Source organism: Somniosus microcephalus, chromosome 11, assembly GCF_052327205.1.
Source record: "Somniosus microcephalus isolate GS21.2 chromosome 11, FLI_Smic_1.0, whole genome shotgun sequence".
NCBI lineage: Eukaryota > Metazoa > Chordata > Chondrichthyes > Squaliformes > Somniosidae > Somniosus > Somniosus microcephalus.
In genome coordinates, this window is record NC_140997.1 from 39,047,303 (window position 1) to 39,075,000 (window position 27,698).

At 44.6% G+C, this 27,698-nt stretch overlaps 1 protein-coding gene across 3 annotated transcripts in view; it reads left to right on the plus strand.

Annotated features, from left to right (window-relative positions):
- The window catches only part of LOC147110492 (ras-related protein Rab-26-like), a 494,956-nt gene that overhangs the window by 265,434 nt on the left and 201,824 nt on the right, over positions 1 to 27,698 (plus strand). For all 3 annotated transcript variants that reach the window (XM_086000511.1, XM_086000510.1, XM_086000512.1), the window contains one exon: positions 23,355 to 23,396. In XM_086000511.1, coding sequence (XP_085856637.1) covers positions 23,355 to 23,396 — 42 coding nt within the window. The remainder of the gene's footprint in view (positions 1 to 23,354; positions 23,397 to 27,698) is intronic.

Below are 27,698 nucleotides of genomic sequence, written 5' to 3' on the forward strand. Positions count from 1 at the left end.
GCGACCGAGAGTTCCAAAGGTTGTGTTGCCTGTCTGGTACCAGGGTTAAAGACATCTCCTCGCGGCTTGAGAAGAACTTGGAGTGGGAGTGGGAAGATCCAGTTGTCGTGGTCCATGTAGGAACCAACGACATAGGTAGAACTAGGAATAAGGTTCTGCTGAGGGAGTTTGAGGAGCTAGGATCCAAATGAAAAAAGCAGAACCTCAAAGGTAATAATCTCTGGATTGTTACCTGAGCCACACGCAAATTGGCATAGGGACAAACAGATTAGAGGTTTAAATGCGTGGCTCAAAGAGTGGTGTGGGAGGAAGGGGTTTCAGTTCATGGGGCACTAGCACTAGTACTGGAGAAAGAGGGAGCTGTTCCGTTGGGACGGCTTCACTTAAACCGGCTGGAAGCAGTGTCCTGGCGAATCGAATAACTAGGGCAGTAGACAGGGCTTTAAACTAATGAAGTGGGGGGTTGGGATGTGAGGATTCAAGAAAAAGTAAATTTAAAAGCAGCGAGAGAAATGTCAAGGCTGTAGAGCAGAGTAGAGTTTTGGGTAAAAATAAGCAGAGTGGGTCAGAAAGGGACAGAGAGAGTAACAAAGGTAATAGGGCATCAGTGACTAAGGTGACATCAGGGAAAAATAGAAATAAGTCAAAGCTAAATACACTACATCTGAATGCGCAAAGCAACAAAATAGATGAATTAATAGCGCAGATAGAAATGAACAGGTTTGATCTAATAGCCATAATGGAGACATGGTTGCAATGTGGCCAAGGATGGGAACTAAATATTCCAGGATACTTAACTTTTAGAAGAGATAGGCAAAATGGAAAAGGAGGAGGGGTAGCTCTGATAAAGGATGGGATAAAGACAGTAGAGAGAAAGGATCTTAGCTCCGAAAATCAAGAAGTAGAATCAGTTTGGGTGGAGCTAAGAAACAGCAAGGGGCAGAAAACATTGGTGGGAGTTGTTTACAGACCCCCAACAGTAGTTGTTATGTAGGGTAGAGTATAAATCAGGAAATTAGAGGTGCATGTAACAAAGGTAATACAGTGATAATGGGGGACTTTAATCTACATGTAGACTGGGCAAACCAAATTTGGAGTAATAGTGTAGAGGATGAATTCATGGAATTTATGCAAGATAGTTTTCCAGATCAGTATGTCAAGTAACCAACTAGGGAACAGACTGTTTTAGATCTAGTATTGTGCAATGAGAAAGGGTTAATTAATAACCTTGGGAAGAGTGACCATATGATAGAATTTTATATTAAGTTTGAGAGTGATTTAGTTAAATCTGAAACTAGGGTCTTAAATCTAAACAAAGCAAACTAGGTAGGTATGAAGGATGAGTTGGCTACAGTAGATTGGGAAACTACATTAAAAGGTATGATGGTAGACAAGCAATGGCTAGCATTTAAAGAATTAATATATAATTTACAACAAATATACATTCCTTTAAGGCACAAAAATCCCACAGGAAAAGTGGTCCAAGCGTGGCTAACAAGAGAAGTAAAAGATAGTATTAGATCAAGGGAAGAGGCTTATAATGTTGACAAAAAGAGCAGTAAGCCTGAGGATTGGGAGGATTTTCGAATTCAGCAAAGGAGGACCAAGAAATTGATAAAGAGGGAAAATAGAATATGAGGATAAACTAGCAAGAGACATAAAAACAGACTGTTAAAGCTTCTATATGTATGTAAAAAGGAAAAGATTAGTGAAGTAAGACTGTCAGTGTTTGACAGCTTCAAATAGCTTTCAAACACTGATATTTCGTCTGTCAAAACCTCTTGACAGATGAAATTTCAGTCTGTGACATCACCTGTTGCCGGGTGGCCCTTAATTGGCCTGCTGAGCCCGCTGGGCGGGCTCAACAAGATCAAACAAGTTAAAATCGCGTGGATTGGCCGCATCTTGATGGAGGCGGGACTACAACCCTAAAAGTTGTAGTCCCGCCTCCAACTTGACTCCTGAATGAAAATCCTGCTGCTTGTGTTCAGGACTCATCAAACCTTTCTACTTTGCAGAAATCAGCTGGCTGTTGTATCGGAGGATGCAACAGCCAGTCTGTGATCTCTACAACGGAGATATCAGGGACTCCGGCTCCACAGCGGCTGAAGGCTGTAGGTAGAAACAAAGGTAAGGTAACATTTTCTAACACTTTACACTCACCTCACATATTTACCACTCCACACTCTACATCGCACTTTCAGACCCCTCCAACCCCCACAGATCTCCTACTCGCCTCCTACACCCCAGCGGAGTGCCCCCAGGTTGGGAAGCCTGCACTTCAGGACGAAAAATGGGGATAATCCTATTTTCTGCCTGTTAACTACCGGTTGTCATTTTCCAAAATTCCATAGCTTCTGGAATGGTTCCCGTGGATTGGAAGGTTGCAAATGTAACTCCACTATTTAAGAAAGGAGGGAGAGAGAAAACAGGAACTACAGACCAGTTAACCTGACATCAGTAGTGGGGAAAATGCTAGAATTTATTATTAAGGACGTGAGTAACAGGGCACTTAGAAAATAATAATAGGATTGGGCAGAGTCAACACGGATTTATGAAAGGGAAATCATGTTTGCCGAATCTGTTAGAGCTTTTTGAGGTTGTAACAAGCAGAATAGATAAGGGGGAACCAGTGGATGTGATGTATTTGGATTTTCAGAAGGCATTTGATAACGTGCCACACAAGAGGTTATTAAAGAAAATTAGGGCTCATGGGATTGGGGGTAATAAACTAGCATGGATTGAGGATTGGTTAATGCACAGAAAACAGAGAGTAGAAATAAACAGGTCATTTTTGGGTTGGCAAGCTGTCACTAGTGGGGTACCACAAGGATCAGTGATTGGGCCTCAGCTTTTCACAATCTACATCAATGATTTGGATGAGGGGACCAAATGTAATATATCCAAGTTTGCTGATGATACAAAGCTAGGTGGGAATGTAAGTTGTGAGAATGATGCAAAGATGCTTCAAGGGGATATAGACAGGCTAAGTGAGTGGGCAAGAACATGGCAAACAGAATATAATGTGGAGAAATGTGAAGTTATCCACTTAGGTAGGAAAAATAGAATAGCAGAGTATTTTTTAAATGGTGAGAGATTGGGAAATGTTGGTGTTCAGAGGGACCTGGGTGTCCTTGTACACAAATCACTGAAAGTTAACATGCAGGTACAGCAAGCAATTAGGAAAACAAATGGTATGTTGGCCTTTATTACGAGAGGATTTGAGTATAAGAGTAAAGATGTCTTACTGCAATTATATGGGGCCCTGGTGAGACCACACCTGGAGTATTGTGTACAGTTTTGGTCTCCTTACCTAAGGAAGGATATACTTGCCATAGAGGGAGTGCAACAAAGGTTCACCAGACTGGTTTCTGGGATGAGGGGATTGTCCTATGAGGAGAGATTGAGAAGACTAGGCCTATATTCTCTAGAGTTTAGAAGAATGAGAGGTGATCTCATTGTAACATACAAAATTCTTACAGGGCTTGACAGGGTAGATGCAGGGAGGATGTTTCCCCTGGCTGGGAAGTCTAGAACCAGGAGTCACAGTCTCAGAACATTTAGGACTGGGATGAGGAGAAATTTCTACCTGAATTTAAATAAAGGAAACTACGATGGTATGAGGCGCGAGTTGGGTAGGATGGATTGGGGAACGTTACTTAAAGGGTTGACGGTGGATAGGCAATGGCAAACATTTAAAGATCGCATGGATGAACTGCAGAATTTGTTCATCCCTGTTTGGCATAAAAATAAAACAAAAAAGGTGACTCAACATTGGCTAACAAGGGAAATTAGGGATAGCATAAGATCCAAGGAGAGGACATATAAATTGGCCAGAAAAAGCAGCAAACCTGAGGATTGGGAGCAGTTTAGGATTCAGCAAAGGAGGACAAAGGGATTAATTAAGAGGGGGGAAATAGAGTATGAGAGAAGGCTTGCAGGGAACATAAAAACTGACTGTAAAAGCTTCTATAGATATGTGAAGAGAAAAAGATTGGTGAAGTCAAGCGTAGGTCCCTTGCAGTCAGAATCAGGGGAATTTATAATGGGGAACAAAGAAATGGCATACCAATTAAATACATACTTTGGTTCTGTCTTCACAAAGGAAGACACAAATAACCTCCCAGAGATGTCGGGGAACATAGGGTCTAATGAGAGGGAGGAACTGAATGAAATCAGTATTTGTAGGGAAATGGTGTTAGGGAAATTGATGGGATTGAATGCCGATAAATCCCCAGGGCCAGATAATCTACATCCTAGGGTACTTAAGGAAGTGGCCCTAGAAATAGTAGATGCATTGCTGGTCATCTTCCAAAATTCTATAGACTCTGGAACAGTTCCCATGGATTGGAGGGTAGCTAATGTAACCCCACTATTCAAAAAAGGTGGTAGAGAGAAAACCGGGAATTATAGACCGGTAAGCCTGACATCGGTAGTGGGGAAAATGCTAGAGTCCATTATAAAAGATATAATAGCAGAGCACTTGGAAAACAGTGACAGGATCAGACAAAGTCAACATGGATTTACAAAAGGTAAATCATGCTTGACTAATCTACTGGAATTTTGTGAGGATGTAACTGATAAGGGAGAACCAGTGGATGTGGTGTATTTGGACTTTCAGAAGGCTTTCGATAAGGTCCCACATAAGAGATTAGCGTGTAAAGTTAAAGCACATGGGATTGGGGGCAAGGTACTGACTTGGCTAGAGAACTGGTTGGCAGACAGGAAGCAAAGAGTTGGAATAAACTGGTCTTTTTCTGAGTGGCAGGCAGTGACTAGTGGGGTACCGCAGGGATCGGTCCTAGGACCCCAGCTATTCACAATATATATTAATGACCTAGATGAGGGAACTAGATGTAATATCTCCAAGTTTGCAGACGACACAAAGCTGGGTGGGCGTGTGTGCTGTGAGGAGGATGCCAAGAAACTCCAGTATGATTTGGACAGGTTGGGTGATTGGGCAGATGCATGGCAGGTGCAGTATAATGTCGATAAATACGAGGTTATCCACTTTGGTGGCAAAAACTGGAAGGCAGATTATTATCTGAACGGCAACAGATTGGGAGAAGGGGAAGTGCAACGAGACCTGGGTGTCCTTGTGCACCAGTCGCTGAAGGTAAGCATGCAGGTGCAGCAGGCGGTTAAGAAGGCAAATGGTATGTTGGCCTTCGTAGCGAGAGGATTCGAGTACAGGAACAAGGATGTCTTGCTGCAGTTGTACAGGGCCTTGGTGAGACCACACCTTGAGTATTGTGTGCAGTTTTGGTCGCCTTATCTGAGGAAGGATGTTCTTGCTATGGAGGGAGTGCAGCGAAGACTGATATCTGGGATGGCAGGAATGACGTATGAGGAGAGATTGGGTCGATTGGGCTTATACTCGCTGGAGTTTAGAAGAACGAGAGGGGATCTCATTGAAACTTATAAAATTCTAACAGGACTAGACAGACTAGATGCAGGAAGGATGTTCCCGATGGCGGGGGAGTCCAGAACCAGGGGTCACAGTCTAAAGGTAAGGGGTAAGCCATTTACGACAGAGATGAGGAGGAATTTCTTCACCTAGAGAGTGGTGAACCTGTGGAATTCTCTACCACAGAAGGCAGTTGAGGCCAATTCATTAAATATATTCAAGAAGGAGTTAGATATATTTCTTAAGGCTAACAGGATCAAGGGATATGAGGAGAAGGCAGGGACAGGGTACTGAGTTTGGATGATCAGCCATGATCTCATTGAATGGGGGAGCAGGTTCAAGGGGCCGAATGGTCTACTCCTGCTCCTATCTTCTATATTTCACTCAGAGGGTGGTGAATCTTTGTAATTCTCTACCCCAGAAGGCTGTGGAGGCTCAGTCGTTGAGTATATTCAAGACAAAGATCGATAGACTTTTGAATATTAAGGGAATCAAGGGATATGGGGATAGGGCGGGAAAGTGGAGATGAGGTAGAAGATCAGCCATGATCTTATTGAATGGAGAAGCAGGCTCGAAGGGCCAAATGGCCTACTCCTGCTCCTATTTCTTATGTTGTTTTGTTCTTATATAACTTTGTGTTTTGAAGTGACCGAAGCATTATACTACTTAATGTGTCATTCTGCCTCTAAAGTGCAGCTGTTTTTAACGTGGCTTGCCTCTTTAATGACAAAAAGTCTAATTGTTGTAAGTAGCGATAGCTTGACGTCAATTAGAGATAATGGGGTTGTGTAGAATTGGTGTTACAGATCAGACACCCGTTACAGAAACCGATGATTTTTCCTTTCCAGAGATTTCAATGGAAATTAAAATTGTGTAGTTTCTGTAATGGGCATCTGATCCGCCAGTGGTACGCCCAGACAGTACGCTGAAAATCTATCCCAACTGCTCTGAGTGAGCGACATTTGTAGATTGGCAAATACTTGTAAATTCCTGACTCCAGGTCAGAAGAAACTAATACTTTTTCTTGCACTTTTGTCATTTTGAAGAATGACATCTGAAGTGTGGTTGAGTCAAAACTTTAATATACAATATATAGGGAAGTCTGTTAAGAACTTTTTGCAAGTCAGTCTCTCATCCATCTGTACCTAATTAAGACCTATTCAGGTTCGGAATTAGGATCTACAGGATACATGGCAACAACTCGCCAAGGCTTCTTCGGCAGCACCTCCAAAACCCGTGACCTCCGCCATCTGGAAGGTTAAGAGCAGCAGGTGCATGGGAACACAGTCACCTGCAAGTCACACACCATCAACTTGGACATATATCACAGTATTTTCCATTGTTGTTGAATTCTGAAACTCCCTACCTCACCGCATTGTGGGAGCACCTTCGCTACACGGACTGCAGTGGTTTAAGAAGAAGGCCCACCACCAATATTCCATTTAAGCTGCAGTGCTCTGGAGCTCCCGCACAGGCCGCTTGCCGGCTTCACAATGGGGAAAAACCGCGCATGCGCGGAAATTTGAATGGGCCATGCACCCCCCAAAAAAATTAAAGGGAAGATTGCCCACCACCACCTCCTCAAGGGACAACTAGGGATGGGCAATAAATGTAGGTTTTGCCAGCGACGCCCACCTCCCGAGAATGAATACAAACAAAAAATTGGTGCTCTTTCTTACCAGTCCAAGCAACTTAATTTAATTTTGTTAAACACACAGTAAAATAGAATTCTCCTCTTGTCCTTCTCCTCTGTGAAAATCTATTTATATTCAGCACTAACCCTGTAACTCATTTGTTATATTTTGTCATTTTCATCCAATCAATACCCTGCCTAGGTTTTACATGAAATAGCAAGCTCAAATCCTTCATATTTATTCTTGTCTTATTATCCCGCTGGTCAATGCTGGCACTACCCCCTGAAAGTGCACCTAACCAAAACTCAGTGAAGGTCACTCCAAAAGGTAATAGTCTCAGTAGTGATTGTCTTGTGGAGTTGTTCTTCTTGAATATTCCTTTCTATCGCCACCCCCCCCGCCCCCCGCCCCCATCTTCTCCCCTCCCCTCTTAAAGGCACCAAATCCCTCGCTGGGTTGTAGATCGATGGGCGTCAGTCGCCTATTGGCATCTCATCCAAGTGGCCATTATGTTGGCATTAGCTGTGGCTCAGTAGGTAGCACTCTAGTCTCTGAGTCAGAAAGTTATGGGTTCAAGTCCCACTTCAGCACAAAAATCTAGGCTGACACTCCCAGTGTAGTACTGAGGGAGTGCTGCACTGTCAGAGGTGCCGTCTTTTGGATGAGACGTTAAACCGCAGCCCCGTGTGCTCTCTCAGGTGGATAGAAAAGATCCCATGGCACCATTTCGAAGAAGAGCAGTGGAGTTATCCCCGGTGTCCTGGCCAATATTTATCCCTCAATCAACATAACCAAAGCAGATTAACTGGTCATTATCACATTGCTGTTTGTGGGAGCTTGCTGTGCGCAAATTGCCTGCCTGTTTGTTACATTACAACATTGACTACACTTCAGAAGTACTTCATTGGCTGTAAAGCGCTTTGGGACTTTATGAAAGGCGCTATAGAAATGCATGTCTTTCTTTTTTTTCTTTATTATTCATTTGTGGATTTTGACAGCGAGCGTCAGCAGACTTTTTGATACTGGGCTCCTCACAGTCCAGCCCAGTCCTGTCCGCCCCTGAGGTCCACACGTACACTCAAGGTTCGGGGTCAAATCCTGGCCAATTTTTCCTTCTAACCCAAGGGCAGTGAAGTCATTGTAGTATCCCCGACACTGCCATCACCATTTAACATTTCTCGGTGAAGATCCACCTTGTATTGGAATGATACCCTACAATGCCAGTACTAAGGGAGTGCTGCTCTGTTGGAGGTGCCGTCTTGTGGATAAGACGCTAACTGAGGCCCAGTCTTCTCTCTGAGGTGGACGTAGAAGATCCCATGACACTATTTCAAAGAAGAACAGGGGAGCGCTCCCCTGTGTCCTGGCCAATATCAATCCCTCAACCAACATCAGTGAAGCAAATTATCTGGTCATTATCACATTGCTGTTTGTGGGACCGTAGCATTTTGTACATTACAACAGTGACTATGCTTGAAAAGTATCTCATTGACTGTAAAATGCTTTGGGAAGTCCTGAGGTTGTGACGGGTGCTATGTAAATGCAAGTTCTTTCTTTTATTGTCTCCTCTTTGCACGGCTAACTGACAGTGACAGTAGCTGGAGCCCACTGGACAGATCAGAGTCTCTCGTCATACACTGTGTATTTATCCCAATGATGTAGAATATTTTTTCTATTCTTTCTTTCCTACTTCAAGCTCTGAAACCTCGGGCTTACGACCTCATTAATATTTACACCCCTTGTCACCAGCATTGATGAGAAGGAGGAACGTGCTTTTTCACTGCGCCATTCTAGACAACACAGGTAGAATTATTAAGAGCGGTGAATCTGGCAGTGATTGATTTTCATCTCTTTTTGTCTTGCGTGCATGGAAATCTGTCCAATATCACTACAACATTCACCCCCAGCTCATCCATCATGCGAGCATATCAAATCTTCCCAGCCTCCATTTGCTCACCTGGAGGGTCAGTGTATGTGAGTGACGGTTGATGAATGAAATTTCCCAGGCATTTGAAGCAGGTGTTGCTGATAATTATAGTCATTCAGTAGCCCCAAGAAACTGACCTTGCCACCCTGTCTCAGGTGATGTTTCTCGGGTTTTTTTTCTACTTGCACTTGCGGAATATACAGTATAGTAAAAGATATGCTCATATATCCGTGATATTGTCACCTCTCTCTCGGAGTCGTTTGAAGACTCCATTCTGAATTTTCTTTGTGTGGGGCGGGGAGGGAGAGGGAGTGAGCAAAGGTGAAAGGTCAAGGCTCAAACAGAGGCCAAATAGATCAATTAAGGAGTGGTGAGGTGACGGCCACACAAAGGAAGGCTGTGACAGGAGTCAAGTTAAATGGATCTCCTGATGGCTCAGTGAGTCTATCAATGGCCAACTGAGTCATGCAAGCCAAGAAGATTCCAGATCCAGTCCCTGGAGTGTAACTGAGCTTGAGCCGGGGGCGGGTTGGGGGGGGAAGGGGAGGATGGGAATGGGCAGCAGGGGTGCTGTAATCGCATCAGTGCCCTAGTTTAGGGGGGGAGAAAATCAGCCAGAACCTCCGCTCTTGATTGCTATCCTGCTGGGAGCCGTGCTCACGGATGTTGGCGGACAGGATCGACCTTAGGTGCCCCTGCCACCATGATGAAATAGCCTTCCAACAATCCTTTGTGAACAGATTATAGATGCTTCCAGTCTGACTAAAGGATAATGCAGTTAGTCTTAATCTGAATTATTTCCAACTTGTGCTTGTTTCAAGCGGATAGAATCTTATCGTCTTATGGCCATCCAATTACCTTGCACCAAACAAGAGCAAGAAAAGTTGCACTGACTGTAATTCAATTTTCTTCTGCAGATAAATCTACGCCACCCATATTTAGTTCTTCTTTTCCCAATATCCACCCAGTATGCTTCTTAAGGAGTACTGTAGGCAGTCATTCAGCCTGTTAGTAGCTAGACTTTCAATGATTTCCAAGCGGGAGTAAATGAGATATTAAGATACCTGAGGCACTATATAAATGCAATTTCCTTCTTTCCTGTCAATTTTGTACGTTCATAGTAAAATATGAATATTTCACAACCTTAGATGACACAAAACGATACTGGGCCACTTTTATGTAAAAGCTTTGCTTGCCTGGTCCTAATTTAAAATCTAATTTTCTAGTAATATTATGAAGAAAAATAAAGAAATGAAAACATACTTTTGAATCCTTAATTAGCCAACATCTGACCAACTATTGGCAAAGTGCGTTGAGGTTGGGTTAAAACAGTCAACCGAACCTGAGGAAACCTTGGCCTGCAAAAGGTACCTCTGAGACTCAGCGTTTCAGGAGCCGATGTTTCCAAATTGTCCAGATATTGTGAGGAAACAATTGTGTCCTTGACAGTGTACAAATGAGGAGTACTCCCACCCAAACTATTTCTCAGCCTATCATCTGTTGGCATTCAACCTCCTTCCTTCTCTGGTTCACAGCAACATGTTTCGGGTAAGCACGAGAGACTTCGTATTGTAGTATGATACAGCACAGACTTTATTGATACTCAGTACAGGTGATCAGCCTAACTGTATACAGAGAGTGGCATTTTGGTTTCTGTATCTTTCGAGCTGTCTAAAGAAATGCTGAAAACCATGCTTCGTTATACACCATATTTTGGCTTCATCAAAGCAATGTTCCCTGTCATTTTTTGAGGGGATGCGTGGCCCATTCAAAATACTGCGTATGCACGGCTTTTCCTGTTTAAAAGCCAGTCTGCTGGCTGCACGGGAGCTGTTGAGAAGGGGACATTGCATCAAAGGTAAATGTCATAGATAAGACTGCATGACGTATCTATTCCCAAATCCTTTGCAAACAGACTAGTCATAAACATTTGCAGTTGTTTACCCCAAGCTACTTCCCATAAACAAGACTTCCTGATCCTTAAACCCTTTGAAGAATAAGCTTTATCAACTGTTCCTTCTTCTCCTTCTTAGGCAGTCCCTCGGAACCGAGGATGATTTGCTTCCACATAAAAAATGAGTTCTCAGGTCCATACTATAGCGAATGGATTCCTCCTACCCATGTTTATTACCCTAAAGTTAAACTTTAATCACTCATGGCTGACATCATCACTGTCGTGTATTTCTTTGCACAAGCACTTTACATATCAGAAAACAAGCTATGCCTTCCTCACCCGACACTTCAAAATCGTCCTGTTTATATTGGAAAGCTGTTGCTCCGAAACACAAAGAGGTTTGGGGCACCAGTCTCACCAGGGCGCCGGAAATACCGCCCCGGAAGGAGTCGCGACCGCCCGCTGGAAATTCAGTTTCAGCGCCCCAGACGGAAGCGCAGCACTACTCGAGGCACCCCGCATCCCTCTTGGGGCGCTGCAACTGAAAATCGCAGCGCAACGTGCTGCAGCGCCACACGCTGCGGCACGGTGCGCTGCGGTACTGCAGGCCTTCCTCCCCTTCTTAAAGGGGAGGGGCCTTCTGCAGCGCGATCGCGAGTGCCAGCAAAAGAGCCCGGCACCGAGGAGAAGTGCCGGGCTCTTGGGACACAGCCGGCACAACGCGGCGGGGGGGGCTCAGGAGGCCGAGGACGGCGGTGCGAAGAGGTGCTGGCAGGCAGCCAGCAAAAAAAATGGCCGCCACGCACCTCAGCACCTCTACCACCACAGGTAGGCCCCCCTGAACCGGTCGCAAATTGCGACCAGCGTTAAAGCAGGGGGCGCTACCAAACTTCGCGATCGGGGCGGTAGCGGGGCGCTGCGCACACCGATGACGTCATCGGTAGCGGCGCAGCGCTAACGGCTAGCGCTGCCATTAGCGTTCCGCTAAATTTAGCGGGAGGCGTGGCCAGTGGCGTTAAACCCACTAAGTGCCCTCTTTGGGCGCTAACAGGTGGCGCAGCCCACTGAATTTCTAGGCCTTAAACTTTTAACTCTCCACGATGTGCAACATCATCTACTAGGTCCATTGTTTAAATTCAGTGTAGCCTGTAAAGAAAGATCAAAGTGCTTTGGTCCCAGGAAGGGTATAAATCATTTCTACTATGCATTGGCACTTTGATTTAGATGAATCATTGCACGAAAATGGGGCCACCAGGCCATTTTTTATTTTTGTGATATGTTATTGTGGAGAAATTAAGACAAAGGCCAAATCTCATAGAGCAGGTCGCCCTCAAGGTTGAAAAGAATAAGAGAGAGGATGAAGTAAATCAAGAAGTAATGATTAGGTGACACTAAAATTAGGTTTTAAAAGTCATTAGATTGTTGAAGGAAGTGAGGCGATCCACGGTTTGGAGTCCTAAGTGCAACTAATTTAGAATAGGAGACATTGCAATAAATCCTGACTTAAATTGTGCTTAATCAGTAATGTCTATTTTACAATTGAGATAATTCCTATTCAACCTTAACGACAAGTAAGTGTATCTTTTCACCCTGCTTTGTATGGCCAAGGTATTTTGTTGATAATAAAAATGGATATAATTTGCAATTGTCAGTTAGCCTGTGAAAGCAGGAGCACGTCAGGTTCTGATTTATCATTATGATGATTTATGCTCACTTCAGGAGATTGCCCGTGCAGGAGATGCATCTCTGTAAAGTTCCCTGGTGCCATGGCCATCCTCCTGGACTGTAAAGAGGAAATGTTTCTACCTAGTGTCGTATCAATACAGGGGGGTCACCTGTGTGATTTGAAAAAGCTTTTTAGAAACGCGACTGATGGGTTGGGATTATTAATAGGGTGAGTGATTTATTATTGCCTCTGGAATGTTTTATGCAAAGCTACAGTACTGGGGCAGCAACTGGGGACATGTGTGGAGATGTGCACTTGTATAAACTTGCATTTATATAGCGCCTTTAACATAGTAAAACGTCCCAAAGCGCTTCACAGGAGTGTTATCAAACAAAATTTGGCACCGAGCCACATAAGGAACTATTAGGACAGGTGATCAAAAACTTGGTCAAACAGGTAGATTTTAAGGAGCGTCTTAAAGGAGGAGGGAGAGGTAGAGAGGCAGAGAAAGAAAAGAACGACTTGCATTTATATATCGCCTTTCACGCCCACCGGATGTCTCAAAGCACTTTGCAGCCAATGAAGTACTTTTTGAAGTGGAGTCACTGTTGTAATGTGGGAGAGGTTTATAGAGGGAATTCCAGAGCTTAGGACCTAGGCAGCTGAAGGCATGAAGAATGAGACAAATGAACCAAATAAAGTATGTAAATCACATAATAAGTTGACGCAATCTTGACTCACAGTTGGACAGAATGCTTTTCAGTACATTGTATGAAGGTGGTTGAGATAGGCCTTAAAGAGTATTCGTGAGATTCGAAAGCATTGTTTTTCTCTAATTTGCTACACTCTTAACAGTGTTGACTCATACTTTTGCATGCTTCTTCACGTGTGAGCATAGACAGCAAGTGTCCTTAGGCTATTCAAACAGGGAAGGTATCACAGCTGAGCTAGATTCCGGCCTCACATGATGACCATACACACACACAGTCGAGGCAGCGATGTGATGTGAGCAAGGACGTTTGTTAATGATCTGTTCGTATTCCTGCAATTTTTCCCAATAAAAACTTTGACGTAAGACTTAGCACAAAAGCTCAATATGAAGTTGTTTGTAATCTTACCTGGGGTTACTTATTAAAACCTCACCCTAATGAATAAATGCAGCGGGGAAAATAATTAACACAGTAACTTCGGGACAAAACCAAAGGAAAGTGAGCTATGTGGCTTCTGACATTCAAGGTGGTGTGGTATTGTTTATATTTCTCAACTCACATTTTTGTAATTCCATTTATACCACATGTTTAAAATAATGATCAATAGTCATAACCCCATGTGACCCTAAGTCATGTGACTTGCTCAGCATTACTTCCAGTCTACAACTGAAAATAACCCTATGCAGCTCTTAAAGCAACTGGGAACAGTAGAATCTCCTTGCAGCTGGTGCATGATCAGAACCTTTAGAGCATAATGTGTAGAGACCTACTTAGATTCAGATTAAGTGTCAGCAGCCATGTCTCAGTGGTCACACTTTCACCTCTGAGTCATAAGGTCGTGGGTTCAAGTTCCACTCCAGAGACTTGAGTACACATTCTAGACTGACACTCCAGTACAGTACTGAGGGAGTGTCAGAGGTGCCGTCTTTCGGATAAGATGTTGAACCGAGGCCCCGTTTGCCCTCTCGGGTGGACGTCAATGATCCAACGGCACTATTTTGACGAAGAACAGGGGAGTTCTCCCCTGGCGTCCTGGCCAATACTTATCCCTCAACTAACACCTAAAAGCAGATTATCTGGTCATTATCTCATTGCTGTTTGTGGGATCTTGCTGTGTGCAAATTGGCTGGCGCTTTTCCTACATTACAACAGTGACTACACTTTAAAAGTCCTTCATGAGCTGTAAGGACGTCCTGAGGTTGTGAAAGGCACTATAGAATTGAGAAGTGTGGCTTTTATTTTTAGGCAGATGCCTATTCAGCTTGTTGTGTTTCTGAGGACCTTAGTTTGAAATGTGCCAGCTGATGTTCGGAACGAATGTGTTCGTATGAAATTCATCTCTCTCTGCTATTGCTCTATATACAAACTTTGTACACATTTGTATTGCTTTGAATATTGTTGCTTAAACAGTGATTGCTGATATCTCCGTCAGGGGAACTGTCTGAAAAGGTTTACTGAATCTTTAGAGTGCGAGGCAGCTACTTTAACATCCACCAGTATTCAGCTACCTTCTCATTTCAGCAAGAGTCATACTTCACCTTCCTCGCACATCTGCTCAAAAACATCTTTGAAGTAAGGGTTCCCCTCCCCCTTCCTGCTCCTCCCACCCCCAAGGATGAGGGAGGAAATCTGACTTGAAAGAGCTCCTGGGCCTAATAATAAAATATTCAGAAAGAAGCAGAGATTGATTTCATGAGGGAGGGGAAGATTTTAACTCTCAGCGGGAAACCGCGCTGGCGAACTAATTGCCCGCCCGCCCGCCCACAGCAGCTTGAGGCCACGGCTAATTTGAACCAGGCCTCATTAACATGCTAACTTAACTCCTGGAACGGGCAGGAAGTGGGGAGGACATGGGCAGGAAGCAGGTCGGTAGTGGTTAGGAAGTGAGCAGGATGCACATGCCGACCTGTGGAAAATCAGACGGTCCTCGGCTGCCCGCCGACTCTTGGATAAGTGTGGTTGAGGGGACCAGTCTGGAGCAGGGAGAGGCCTGAATGTTTATTGCGGGGAGGTTCACGGAGGACGCCTCCTGCTTCTCCCGACCCCACAAAGGAAAGTAATAAAAACCTCACAGCGGCTTCCCTGCTCAGGTCAGAGTTAAAATGGCAGTGGAGGACCAATGCCATCATCATGGTCCCGATATGCATATTTAAAGGGGAGTCCAGAACCAGGGGTCACAGTCTAAGGATAAGGGGTAAGCCATTTAGGACAGAAATTAGGAGGAATTTCTTCACCCAGAGAGTGGTGAACCTGTGGAATTCTCTACCACAGAAGGCAGTGGAGGCCAATTCATTAAATATATTCAAGAAGGAGTTGGATATATTTCTTAAGGCTAAAGGGATCAAGGGATATGGGGAGAAGGCAGGGACAGGGTACTGAATTTGGATGATCAGCCATGATCTCATTGAATGGCGGAGCAGGCTCGAGGGGCTGAATGGCCTACTTCTGCTCCTATCTTCTATGTTTCTATGTAAAGGAGGACCTCGCCGTCTTTGGGCGGGTGGCTTAGCCGCCTGCCCAGAAGTGCCAGTAAAAATTGGAAGTGGCGGGATCTGGGCGGTTTGCCGCTGAGAGTTAAAATCTTCCCCTCCCTCATGAAATCAATCATGATTAAGTTTAAAGTTCTCTAGTCTCTGCTTTTTTCTGAACATTTTATTAGGATCACAAGCTCTTTCAAGCCAGATTTCCTCCCTCATCCTCGGCGGGTAAGTCACCCAGTGGATTTTAACTGTTTACTCGCTCGGTTTCCACCAGCCAGGTTGGGTTAAAACCAACACCCAATAGTTTGACTTGGATGGCTTTCTACTGGCCAGACTTCCTGTTTAAGGCAGCAGATTACAGTCAAGTGTTGTGTACTTTGCTTCCCCAAAGCTCCATCTGTTAATGAGCAAAAGATTTCAACAGTGCTGCATGTGACAAGGTTCTAATCACTCCATGGAGCTTTAACCAGGTGAAGCAGCTTTTAGCCCATGCCAGTCTGTAGCTGGTACTGTGCAGCAGTCAGCAGGAAAATCTTGCAGTGTTGAAAATAATATAAGATGTCGGTTCTTTGTGGAAATGCTGCTAACTGTCATGGAGATGCTTTACGGTTTAAAGCTCCTCGGACTGTGTCCCCCTCGGCCCTTTCTAAACTATTCAGCGAAGCTTTGACTGTTCTATTATTAATTAACAGATAAGGACATATGCCTCGGTTTTTAATATTCAGAAATGCCATTCGTGCACTAATCCTGCCTAGCTAAAGGCCAGTTGGAATTGAAACATTTATTTAATAAGGAAAGTCCTGCAGAGGAAAAAGAGATGAAGGGACAAACAATATCGGTTGCATTAACTGTCAGCAACCTAAAAACACACTGTATAAATTCCGATAGTTAAATGAAATAAAGAAACAGAGAAAACTTGCATTTATATAGCGCCTTTCACAACCTTAGGACATCCCAAAGCACATTACACCCAATGAAGTACTCTTGAAGCGTAGTCACTATTGTGATACAGGAAACACGGCAGCCAATTTGCGCACAGCAAGGTCCCACAAACAGCAATGTGATAATGACCAGATAATCTGATTTTTCGAAATAGTGCCATGGGATCTTTTGCATCCACCTGAGAAGGCACACTGGGTCTCGGTCTAACATCTGATCGGAAAGACTGCACCTCCGACAGTGCAGCACTCCCCCCAGTACTGCGCTGGAGTATCAGCCTGGAGTGGGAGTCATACTGTCCCCACCCACTGCCCCAGGGAATGTAGCAAACTAAGAGGGGCAAAACCGACTTCAAAGCAGAGGCAGAGTCTTACAGCATCTTTTAAGGGAAAATTGCATAAATATTTGAAGCGGAGGAAGATAGTTATTATCTTGAGTTTTCCTCCTACCCCTCCTCCCCATTTTTCCGATTCTGTTAAAATATTTGTTCGTCCCTCAGACTCTGTTCTCAAGAAAGACATTGGGGGTAATTTTGACTTTGTGCGAATGTGTAAAACGGGCGATAGCGAATTTCTGCTGACCTTCAATGCAATAAAACAAAAGGAGAGCTGTGAAGCGGGCAGCCGACTCGCGCTCACAGGTGTTGCACTATCGCACCAAAGTCAAAATGAACCCCACTGTCCTTTTTTTTCTCTCTGTTACAGACGCTGACTGGCCTGCGGTGTGTTTCCGTTTCCGATTTCCAGCGCTGCCAGCATCTCCCCCCACCCCACCTCCGTTTTATTTGTCCTGAATATTTCACCTTCACGCAAGCCAGCCACGAGCTGACGTCCCGACCCAACTGTGGCAAATTAGTCCAACTGACAAGCTAGCTACCAACAGCACTGCTCATGATGTGACCTACTTTGGGAGTTAAGTGCTCGAAAAGTTGACCTGCAGGACTGCTCCAACAATACATTGTGCTTTTAATAAATGTGCACAAAAATATGACTCTATAAACCTAACCCTATATTGCAAAAATAATACCATGTGGCACTTCAGCGTTTAGCGGACTGTACGTATTAGGGCTATGCATGCTTAGAAAGAAAGTCTTTGAGTGAATTAGGATTGACATTTAATTTCTTACTTCAGAGGATAACTGTTTATTTTCCATATAGTGCTGTAGCAGACTTGAAGCGTAAGTGTTTCAAGCTATCAGTATTATTAGCAATAATAAATTAGGGTACATTGCAGATTTTTTTTTAAAGTGCCCTGGTGACTCGGTGGGAAAATTGCCTGACACCGTGTGCAACTGAGACATACTGACCGGGACTGTTTCAGGTTTAGCCTTCAGTCTCTCTTGAATTAGTCGATCTCCACTGATGTAGCGATGGGGCTTATAATTGGCTTCCGCACCCTTGGGAGGGGAAAATCAGCAGAGGTACCCCTATGCTCGCTGACCTACACTGGCCCCCCCAGTCCATCGATGCCTCGCTTTTAAAATTCTCAGCCTCGTGTTCAAATCTCTCCATGGCCTCGCATTCCACCCGCACCCCCCCTCCCCCCGCCCCACCATCTTAGTAACCTCCTCCAGCCCTACAACCCTCCGAGATCTCTGGGTTCCTCCGACTCTTCATCCTCCACTTCCTTTGCCGCACCATTAGCGGCCGTGCCTTTAGCCATCTAGGCCCTGAGCTCTGAAATTCCATCTCTTAACCTCTCTGTCTCTCTCCTCCAAAAAGTTGTTGAGGCTGGGGGTCAACTGAAAATGTCAAAACAGAGATTGCTAGATTTTTGTTATGCAAGGGTATTAAGGGTTATGGAACCAAGGCGGGTAGATGGAGTTAAGGTACAGATCAGCCATGATCTCATTGAATGGTGGCATGGGCTCGAGGGGCTGAATGGCTTCCTCCTGTTTCTTTGTTTCTCCTTTTAGGACACTCCTTAAAACCTACCTTTTTGACCAAGCTCTCAGTCACCTGTCCTAATATTTCCTTACGTGGCTCGGTGTCAAATTTTGTCTGATAACGCTGCTGCGAAACGCTTTGGGACATTTTACTATGTTAATGCAAGTTGTTGAGAAAAACCTGGAAAGACTTTGGGGCAAAAATTGGGTTGTGCCCCCTTTGGGGCACTAACTTCATCAACGCCCCAAAAAGGTTAGCACCCCCCCCCCCCCCACCAGAATTCACTGGTAGCGCTACTGGAAGCGCTACCCCTCCCTCTTGGGGGCACTACCATTGAATATCGTGGCGCGGGCGCTGTGGCACGTCACGCCAAGGTACTGCAGGCCTTCCTCCCCTTATTAAAGGGGAGGGGCCTTGCACAGTGCGACCCAGGGCCCAGCTGGGCCACCAGGGATCGGGGTGCTGGCAAAAGAGCCCAGCACTCAAGAGGAGGGCCAGGCTGACGGAGCGCGGCCGGCACCCCGTGGGGGGGGGGGGAGGGGGCGGCTGCAGAGGAGGCCGGGGATGGCAGAGGGGGCAGGTGCTGGCAGGCGGCCAGCAAAAAAAATGGCCACCAGGCACTTCCCCTTTAATTATCGCCGCCCCGGACGCATGTACACCCCCTGACCCCGTCAGACATGGCGTCCAGCAGAAAGTCGGGGCGCTACCGAAAGTTTGCAGCCAGGGTGCGAGCAGGACGCTGCACACGGCGATGATGTCATCGTCGGAGGTGCAGCGCCACGGGGTGCTACCGGTTACCGCCGCCACTAACCTCCCACTGAATTTCGCGGGAGGTGTTAGCGGCGCCGCACCCGGGCGCTAGTTGCTTTGCGCCCCCCGTTAGCGCCCTCTTAGAGCGTTAATGGGAGGCGCAAAGCAACCGAATTTTGCCCCCTTTAGTTCTAATACATTCACACATTCCTGTAGAAGAGGAAAGTGAAGTGTGCCACAAACCTTCTGTGTGCCTCAGAGACCTGTTCATCTTGTCATTTGTGCAGGAATAGAAGGGAAGGATTATTTTCAGTCAGAGTCCAGGTGGAAAATAATTTATCAATGGACTTTTTAACTAGGAAGCCCTGCTTCTCTCCCCAACTTCAAGAGAATGCAATCGATGTGTGTTACTTGGATGTACAACACAGAAACAGGCCATTCGGCCCAACAGGTTTGTGGCGGTGTTTATGCTCCACACAAGCTTCCTCCCACCCCTCTCTTCATCTAATCCTATCAGCATACCCTCCCATTCCTTTCTTCCTCATGTGCCTATCTAGCTTCCCCTTAAATGCATCTATGCTATTCACCCCAACTACTCCTTGTGGTAGCGACTTCCACGTTCTAACCACTCTCTGGGTAAAGAAGTTTTTCTTGAATTGAACTATTGGATTTATTAGTGACTATCTAATATCAAATTGTTAATGAAGAATTATGCAAATTCAGCTCTCCAATTAAATGGTGCTAATGCTCTACTTCATTCAGATTAATTTGCAAATGGATACACTGTTATTTCTGTACACCTCGTGTATTATTTAGATAGATGAAAATTAATATTTATTCGAATTTCATCTGTGACGATAAGGGATGAATGGCTGAGTTCAGACCGTTACCCTGCATGTCATCGAAACGGATTTGAATACAGTCCAAAATAAATTATTCATACCTTTACAACGACCTGTTTACACACCCGCTGCAGTGAGTATTTGCAAATCATTAGTTAATGGAGGCTGTTCTTCAACAAACGAACACAACATAAGATCAATGGTGCAGAGCTGGTGAACTTGTCTAAATTAACTTTTCATTTATCAAGCTCTGATGATTAAACTTTGGCTTAAGAAAGCAGGATCTCCAATCAGTTTTCCGCCCCCGCCACAGCACTGAAACGTCAATAATCGAAGTGACAAATGGCATCCGATGTGACTGTTACCATGGTGCGCTATCCCTCTTCATCCTTCTTGACCTGTCTGCTGCCTTTGATATCATTGAACACACCATCCTCCTCTCTACCTTCCTCCAACTCTGGCCTCGTATGCATCTCCCACTTCCTTGGCCCCACCATTGGCAGCCGTGCCTTCAGCTGCCTGGACCCTAATGTAGAATTCCCTCCCTAAACCTCTGCGCCTCTCTCCCCTCCTTGAAGACGCCCTCCTTAAAACCTACCTCCTTGACCAAGCTTTTGGTCACCTGTCCTAATATCGCCTTATGTGGCTCGGTGTCAAATTTTGACTGACAACGCTCCTGTGAAGCGCCTTGGGATGTTTTACTATGTTAAAGGCGCTATATAAATACAAGTTGTTGTTGAACTGTGGTGGAATAAAAACAAATGAAAAACAGTCTAAACCAAAACTAAGCCACTGCGGTCCATTAGTTGGCCCCGGGGCCCACAAATTTGGTCTCTCGACTACCATAGTTTCTCAGAGGCCATGAAAATGCCAGTTCCTATGCCCATTCAAGCCACTGCACCTTGTGCATGTGCAGTTCTTCTTTTTAAAAAGAAATTGTTTGCCATGGCAGCAGAAATTTGCAGGATAAACAGAGTGGCAGTAAGGCGCCTGCTGCCGATATCTCTGGCGCTGCCACTTTCTGACAGACTGCCAGGCAATTCAAATCGATGACTGGTCTTCAACACAAGACACTCAACCTCTCTGATGAACGTGATACACGGTGACAATAGGCAAAACTAGAGCCAGGCCATTCAGGACCGAAATCAGGAGGGACTTCCTCACATAAAGATTTAGCGGAGATTTAGAACTCCCTTCCTCCAAAAGGCTGTGGATGCTGGGGGGTCAAATGAAATTTTCAAGACTGAGATTGACAGATTTTTGTGAGGTAAGGTTATCAAGGGATATGGACCACAGGCAGGGAAATGGAGTTGAGGTGCAGCTCAGCCATGATCTGATTGAATGGCGGAACAGGCTCGAGGGGCTGAATGGCCCTGTTAAATAAAACAGAAAGGGCTTTGAACCACTCGGCAGTCTCTGTGGAGAGAGGGTTAACCTTTCAGGTCGATGACCTTTCGTGCTACCTGTGTGTGACTGACAGCTTGATCAGATGTTCACAATACCCTTCTGACATGTGTCAGAAATCTGCCAAAGAGAGAGGGAGCTGCACAATTGTCTCGGAGATAGATGCCCAATTTCCAAGAGCTACAATGTCATGCATATAGGATAAACAAGCTTCAAACTGAACGCTTCCTATTTATCGCAAGCTATTGCGGAGATTATTAGCAGACCTGGGCCATAAGACACTAATGTCACAGTGGCTTGTTATTTCTCGCTAAAATATGCAGGGAAACTATAAATGCCAGTTGCAGAGGGCTCTTTAATTGGATTTTTATAAAGCCCCTTTTTAACTGGTGAGTAAAGACACAAGTGTGTTAATAGTGCTTTTGCACATTGCAGTAGGAGGGAAAAATACTCCCAGAACATCATGTGATTTGAACCATTAGTGCACCATGTGACACTGTGACCTGGTGGCAAAATGGTGCTAATGATCTTCCTCAGGCGGCTGATGGCTAAGTAAAAAATCATCTGCATTGAAACTCTTTGCTTTCTGCCTCTGATGAAATGATGAAAGGGAATTCATGAAAAAAAAAACTTGTATTTACATAGCCCTTTTCACAATCTCAGGACGTTCCAAAGTGCTTTATAGCCAATGAAGTACTTTTGAAGTGTAGTCATTGTAGGAAACCTGGCTTGGAACCCACAAACTTCTGACTCAGAGGCAAGAGTGCTACCCACTGAGCTATGGCTGATGCTGTGTATATGTGATGCGGTGCTTTTTCTGTTCATGAGATGTCGCAATTTGTTTTCATTTTGTTTCTGGAGCTCTCCTGCTCCGTCGACGTTTTGTTTTTCTTTTAGTGTATGCAAACTTTTATAAAATTAATTTTTTTTTAAGTTGAATTGTTAGACACTGAAGGGACCAACCCCCCAAGATGTGAATGTTTAATGGGAGCCCCCGAGATGAGATAATGAACTCCATATTGTTCCTGATTGCCATGGGTAACAGTCTTAATGCCTGGTTTTAATACGCACTCTCAAAATACCTGTGACCTTTCTTTTGAAACCAGTGGATGAGATGTTAAAGCGAGGTCCTATAACCCTCTTCAGGTGCATGTTTAAGATGCTAAGAGGGCCGATGGTAGGGTTGGCATTATCGAAGGATGAGGACAAATAGGCTGAATGGCCTTCTTCATCTGAACCTATCTTGGAATCTTGTAATCTGGTATAAATCTGACCTTAAACAAAGTTTACAGTATCCAACAACAAACAAACAACAACTTTATATAGTGCCTTTAATGTAGTAAAACGTCCCAAGGTGCTTCACAGGAGCATTATCAAAAAACCACCGAGCCACATAAGGAGATATTAGGGCAGGTGACCAAAAGCTTGGTCAAGGGTTTTAAGGAGCGTCTTAAAGGAGGAGAGCGAGGCAGAGAGGCCTAGGGATGGAATTCCAGAGCTTAGGGCCTAGGCAGCTGAAGGCACAGCTGCCAGTGGTGGAGCGATTAAAATCGGGGGCGGGCGAGAGGCTAGAATCGGAGGAGCGCAGAGATCTCAGCGGTTGTAGGGCTAGAGGAAGTTACAGAGCTAGAGAGGGGCAAGGCCATGGAGGCATTGAATCTTAACTAGGCATTCAATATATAAATAAAAAAAACAAATACAGAACCACAAATTTATGAATGGTCAGCTGCTCTTGTACCAGTTGTGTTGCTACGTTGAGATGTAAAAGTGTTGTACGGCACAATTCAGTTTACTTTCTCCTTTTCTTCATTTCAGAATAAAGTATTGAACGTGGATGGAGTGAAGGTTAAGTTGCAGGTATGTCTGTCCTCTGACCCAATATACAATGTCGCATTCAAACACTGGAGGGGACAGAAGCTTTACAGACTTTAGTGGAACCCATCTAAATAAAATGATTTAATTCACTTATTAGGCTCAATAAAATTAACGTACTGTACAAAAATTAGTCAAGTGGGTGATGTTCCTATTTTTTAATCACAGCTGCCAATACCAGTTTGTAAAATAGATTGGTCTTAAAATCGATTGGCTCCTAGTGTGTTTGTGACGATTCACAAACTAAAAATAGATTTCATGAGCTCTGTAACATCAGCAAAACACGGCAACAGATTTTAAAGGTTCTATTCTGTTGCCCCTGCCAAATTACTGCAATGAAAATGACCTCTTCCTCCAGGATGGACAACAGAGAGACAGACAGGAGAAGAAAAGCAGGCAACATTCTACAGTATAAGGATATTTGACAGAAAAAGGACCAAAATCATATTTCATACTGTTGGTTCTTCCAGCAGTTACTGTCTAATAGGATTTGCTGGGTAGAATTCTTCATGGCCCCAGGCTCCCAACCGACACCGCCCCCCACCCCCACCCGCCACCAAGTACTTTCTGAGAAAACAGTGTACAGTGCCGGGTTGGAGCCTGGGTTGCAGGAACTTAATCATCTGAACGTATGGACCACACCCACTTGAGTGGACCTGAGAAATGCTAAACTTACATAACTGGTAAAGCCACATTCCTTGATTTTGTTAAGACATCTCTGTAAAAGATACAATAGCAAAATACTGCAGATGCTGGAAATCTGAAATAACAACAGAAAATGCTGGGAAAATGCTGGAAAAAAGATACCCGGCTGCTGCTACATTCAGAGAAGCCCAATTTTACAAAGAGGGACTGAAACAGGCGTTAGACCCTCTACCCACCCCCAATTTGCATGTTTCAGGTGCGAGCCCTGAATGCCACTTTTGCCGCCTATACCAATATGGCGGGCGGCGCATTTCTGGCTCAGAATGTGCACGTGCTGCCCGCCATCTATCCCATCTCCTCTCCTACTCTTGTCGCCCTGGGTGATGTCCTGCTCTTTGGGTTTTGGCCCTTCACCTAGGCTTCTCAATTTTAACAAATCAAACATTTTTAATACTTGTTTCAGCAAAGTAAGCAGTAGCGATTTTTTTTCTTTTCCTTCTCCCCTGACCCCAGTCGGGAGATTTTGCTGGGTACAACCAGGCACGGCGGATTATCTGGGAGCAGCAAAAATTGAAAATCCAAGTAGGCCGGAGCGCATCTCATAGAATCATAGATTGGTTACATCATGGAAGAAGACCATTCGGCCTGTTGATCCCATGCCGACTCTCGGCTAGTCCCACTCCCCTGCCCTTTCCCCATAGCCCTGAAATTTTTTTTCCTTGAGCTACTTATCCAACTCCCTTTTGAAAGATAAGATTGAGTCTGCCTCCACCATCTTTTCAGGCAGTGCATTCCAGATCTTAACCACTCGCTGCGTAAAAAGTTTTATCTTACGTTGCCTTTGGATCTTATGCCAATCACCTTAAACCTGTGTCCTCTGGTTCTCGACCCTTCTGCCAATGGGAACAGTTTCTCTCAGTCTACTTTGTCCAGACCCCTCATGATTTTGAACACCTCTATCAATTCTCCTCTCAATCTGCTCTGCTCCAAGGAGAAAAAACCCAGCTTCTCCAGTCTATCAATGTAACTGAAGTCCCTCATTCCCGGAATCATTCTCGTAAATCTTTTCTGCACCCTCTCTAAGGCCTTCACATCCTTCCTAAAGTGTGGTGCCCAGAATTGGACACAGTACTCCAGTTGGGACTGAACCAGTGTTTTATACAGTTTCATCATAATTTCCACACTTTTGTACTCTCATACCTCTGTTTATGAAGCCCAGGATCCTGTAGGCCTTTTTAACTGTTTTCTCAACCTGCCCTGCCACCTTCAATAATTTGTGCACATATACCCCCAGGTCTCTCTCTTTGTGCACCCCCTTTAGGATTGTATCCTTTAGTTTATATTTCCTCTCCTCATTCTTCCTATCAAAATGTATCACTTCACACTATTCTGTGTTAAATTTCATCTGCCATGTGTCCGTCCATTTCACCAGCCTGTCTATGTCCTCTTGAAGTCTATCACTCTCCTTCTCACTGTTCACTATACTTCCAAGTTTTGTGTCATCTGCAGATTTTGAAATTGTGCCCTGTACACCCACATCCAAGTCATTAACATATATCAAGAAAAGCAGTGGTCCTAGACCCGACCTCTGGGGAACCCCACTGTATACCTTCCTCCAGTCCGAAAAGCAACAGTTCACCACTACTCTCTGTTTCCTGTCACTTAGCCAATTTCGTATCCATGCTGCCACTGTCCCTTTTATTCCATGGGCTTCAACTTTGCTGGCAAGCCTATTATGTGGCACTTTGTCGAACGCCTTTTGGAAATCCATGTACACTATGTCAACCGCATTATCCTCATCAATCCTCTCTGTTACCTCATCAAAAAACTCGATCAAGTTGGTTAAACACGATTTGCCTTTAACAAATCTGTGCTGGCTTCCCTTAATTAATCCACACTTGTCCAAGTGACTGTTATTTTTGTCCCTGATTACTATTTCTAAAAGCTTCCCCACGACCGAGGTTAACTTGACTGGCCTGTAGTTGCTCGGTTTATCTTTACACCTTTCTTTGAACAATAGTGTAACATGTGCAATTCTCCAGTCCTCTGGCCTCACCCCCGTATCTATGGAAGATTGGAATATTATGGCCAGTACCTCCGCGATTTCTGCCCTCAATTCCCTCAGCATCCTAGGATGCATCCCATCCGCTCCTGGTGATTTATCTACTTTAAGTACAGCCAGCTTTTCTAAGACCTCTTCTTTATCACTTTATCAATTTTTATCCTATCAAGTGTCTCCAGTATCTCTTCCATCACTATGTCTATGGCAGCATCCTCTTCCTTGGTGAAGACAGATGCAAAGTATTCGTTTAGCACCTCAGCCATACCCTTTGCCTCCATGCATAAGTCTCCTTTTTGGTCCCTAATCGGCCCCACCCCTCCTCTTACTACCCTTTTGCTATTTATATGCCTATAGAAGACTTTTGGAATACCTTTTATGTTGGCTGCCATTCTATTCTCATACCCTCTCTTTGCCCCTCTTATTTTCTTTTTCACTTCTCCTCTGACCTTTCTATATGTAGCCTGATTCTCAGATGTATTTGCAACCTGACATCTGTCATACGCACTCTTTTTCTGCTTCATCATATTCTCTATCTGTTTCATCATCCAGGGAGCCCTGACTTTAGTTGCCCTGCCTTTCCCCCTAGTGGGAATGTACCTGAACTATTTCCTCTTTAAAGGCAACCCATTGTTCCATTACAGTTTTGCCTGCCAATCTTTGATTCCAGTTTACCTGGGCCAGATCCGTTCTCATCCCACTGAAATTGGATCTCCCCCGGTTAAACATTTTTACTCTAGATTGCTCCCTGTCCTTTTCCATAGCTAATCGAAACCTTATGATACTATGATCACTGTTCCCTAAATGTTCACCTACTGACACTTGCTCCACTTGACCCACCTCATTCCCCAGAACCAGATCCAGCAATGCCTCCTCCCTCGTCGGGCCGGAAACATACTGATCAAGAAAGTTCTCCTGAACACACTTCAGAAATTCTTCCCCTTCTCTGCCCTTTACACTATACAATCCCAGTCTATATTAGGATAGTTGAAGTCCCCTATTATTACGGACTTCCGGACTCAATATCGAGTTCAACAATATCAGATCATAACCTCGGCCCCTATTACGTTTTTATTTATATATTTTATCCACACCTTTGTTTTGGCCTTCCCCCCGCCCCCCCCCACCTTTCCTTTTTTTTTCTCTCTCCCACATGGCAGCTGTCTCCCATTCTGCCAGCACATTTCACACCTAATCTAGAGCCGTCTTTTGTCTCCACTAGTCCTATCACCATCTCGTCTCATTTTGAATACCTCTTAATGTCTCTTCTCTTTTGTTCTCTCCCAGCCTGGCCTCTTAATCTATTTCATTCCCTGTGCCTCTTTAGTCTTGATAAAAGGTTTTGACCCGAAACGTTGACTCTAATTTCTCTCCACGGATGTTGCTTGGCCTGCTGAGTTTTTCCAGCATTTTCTGTTGTTATTTCGGATTTCCAGCATCTGCAGTATTTTGCTATCGTCCCCCATTATTACTACGCTCTAGTTCTTGCACCTCTCTGTAATTTCCCTGCAACTTTGCTCCTCCATATCTTTCCCACTATTTGGTGGTCTATAGAATACACCTAGTAGTGTAATGGCACCTCT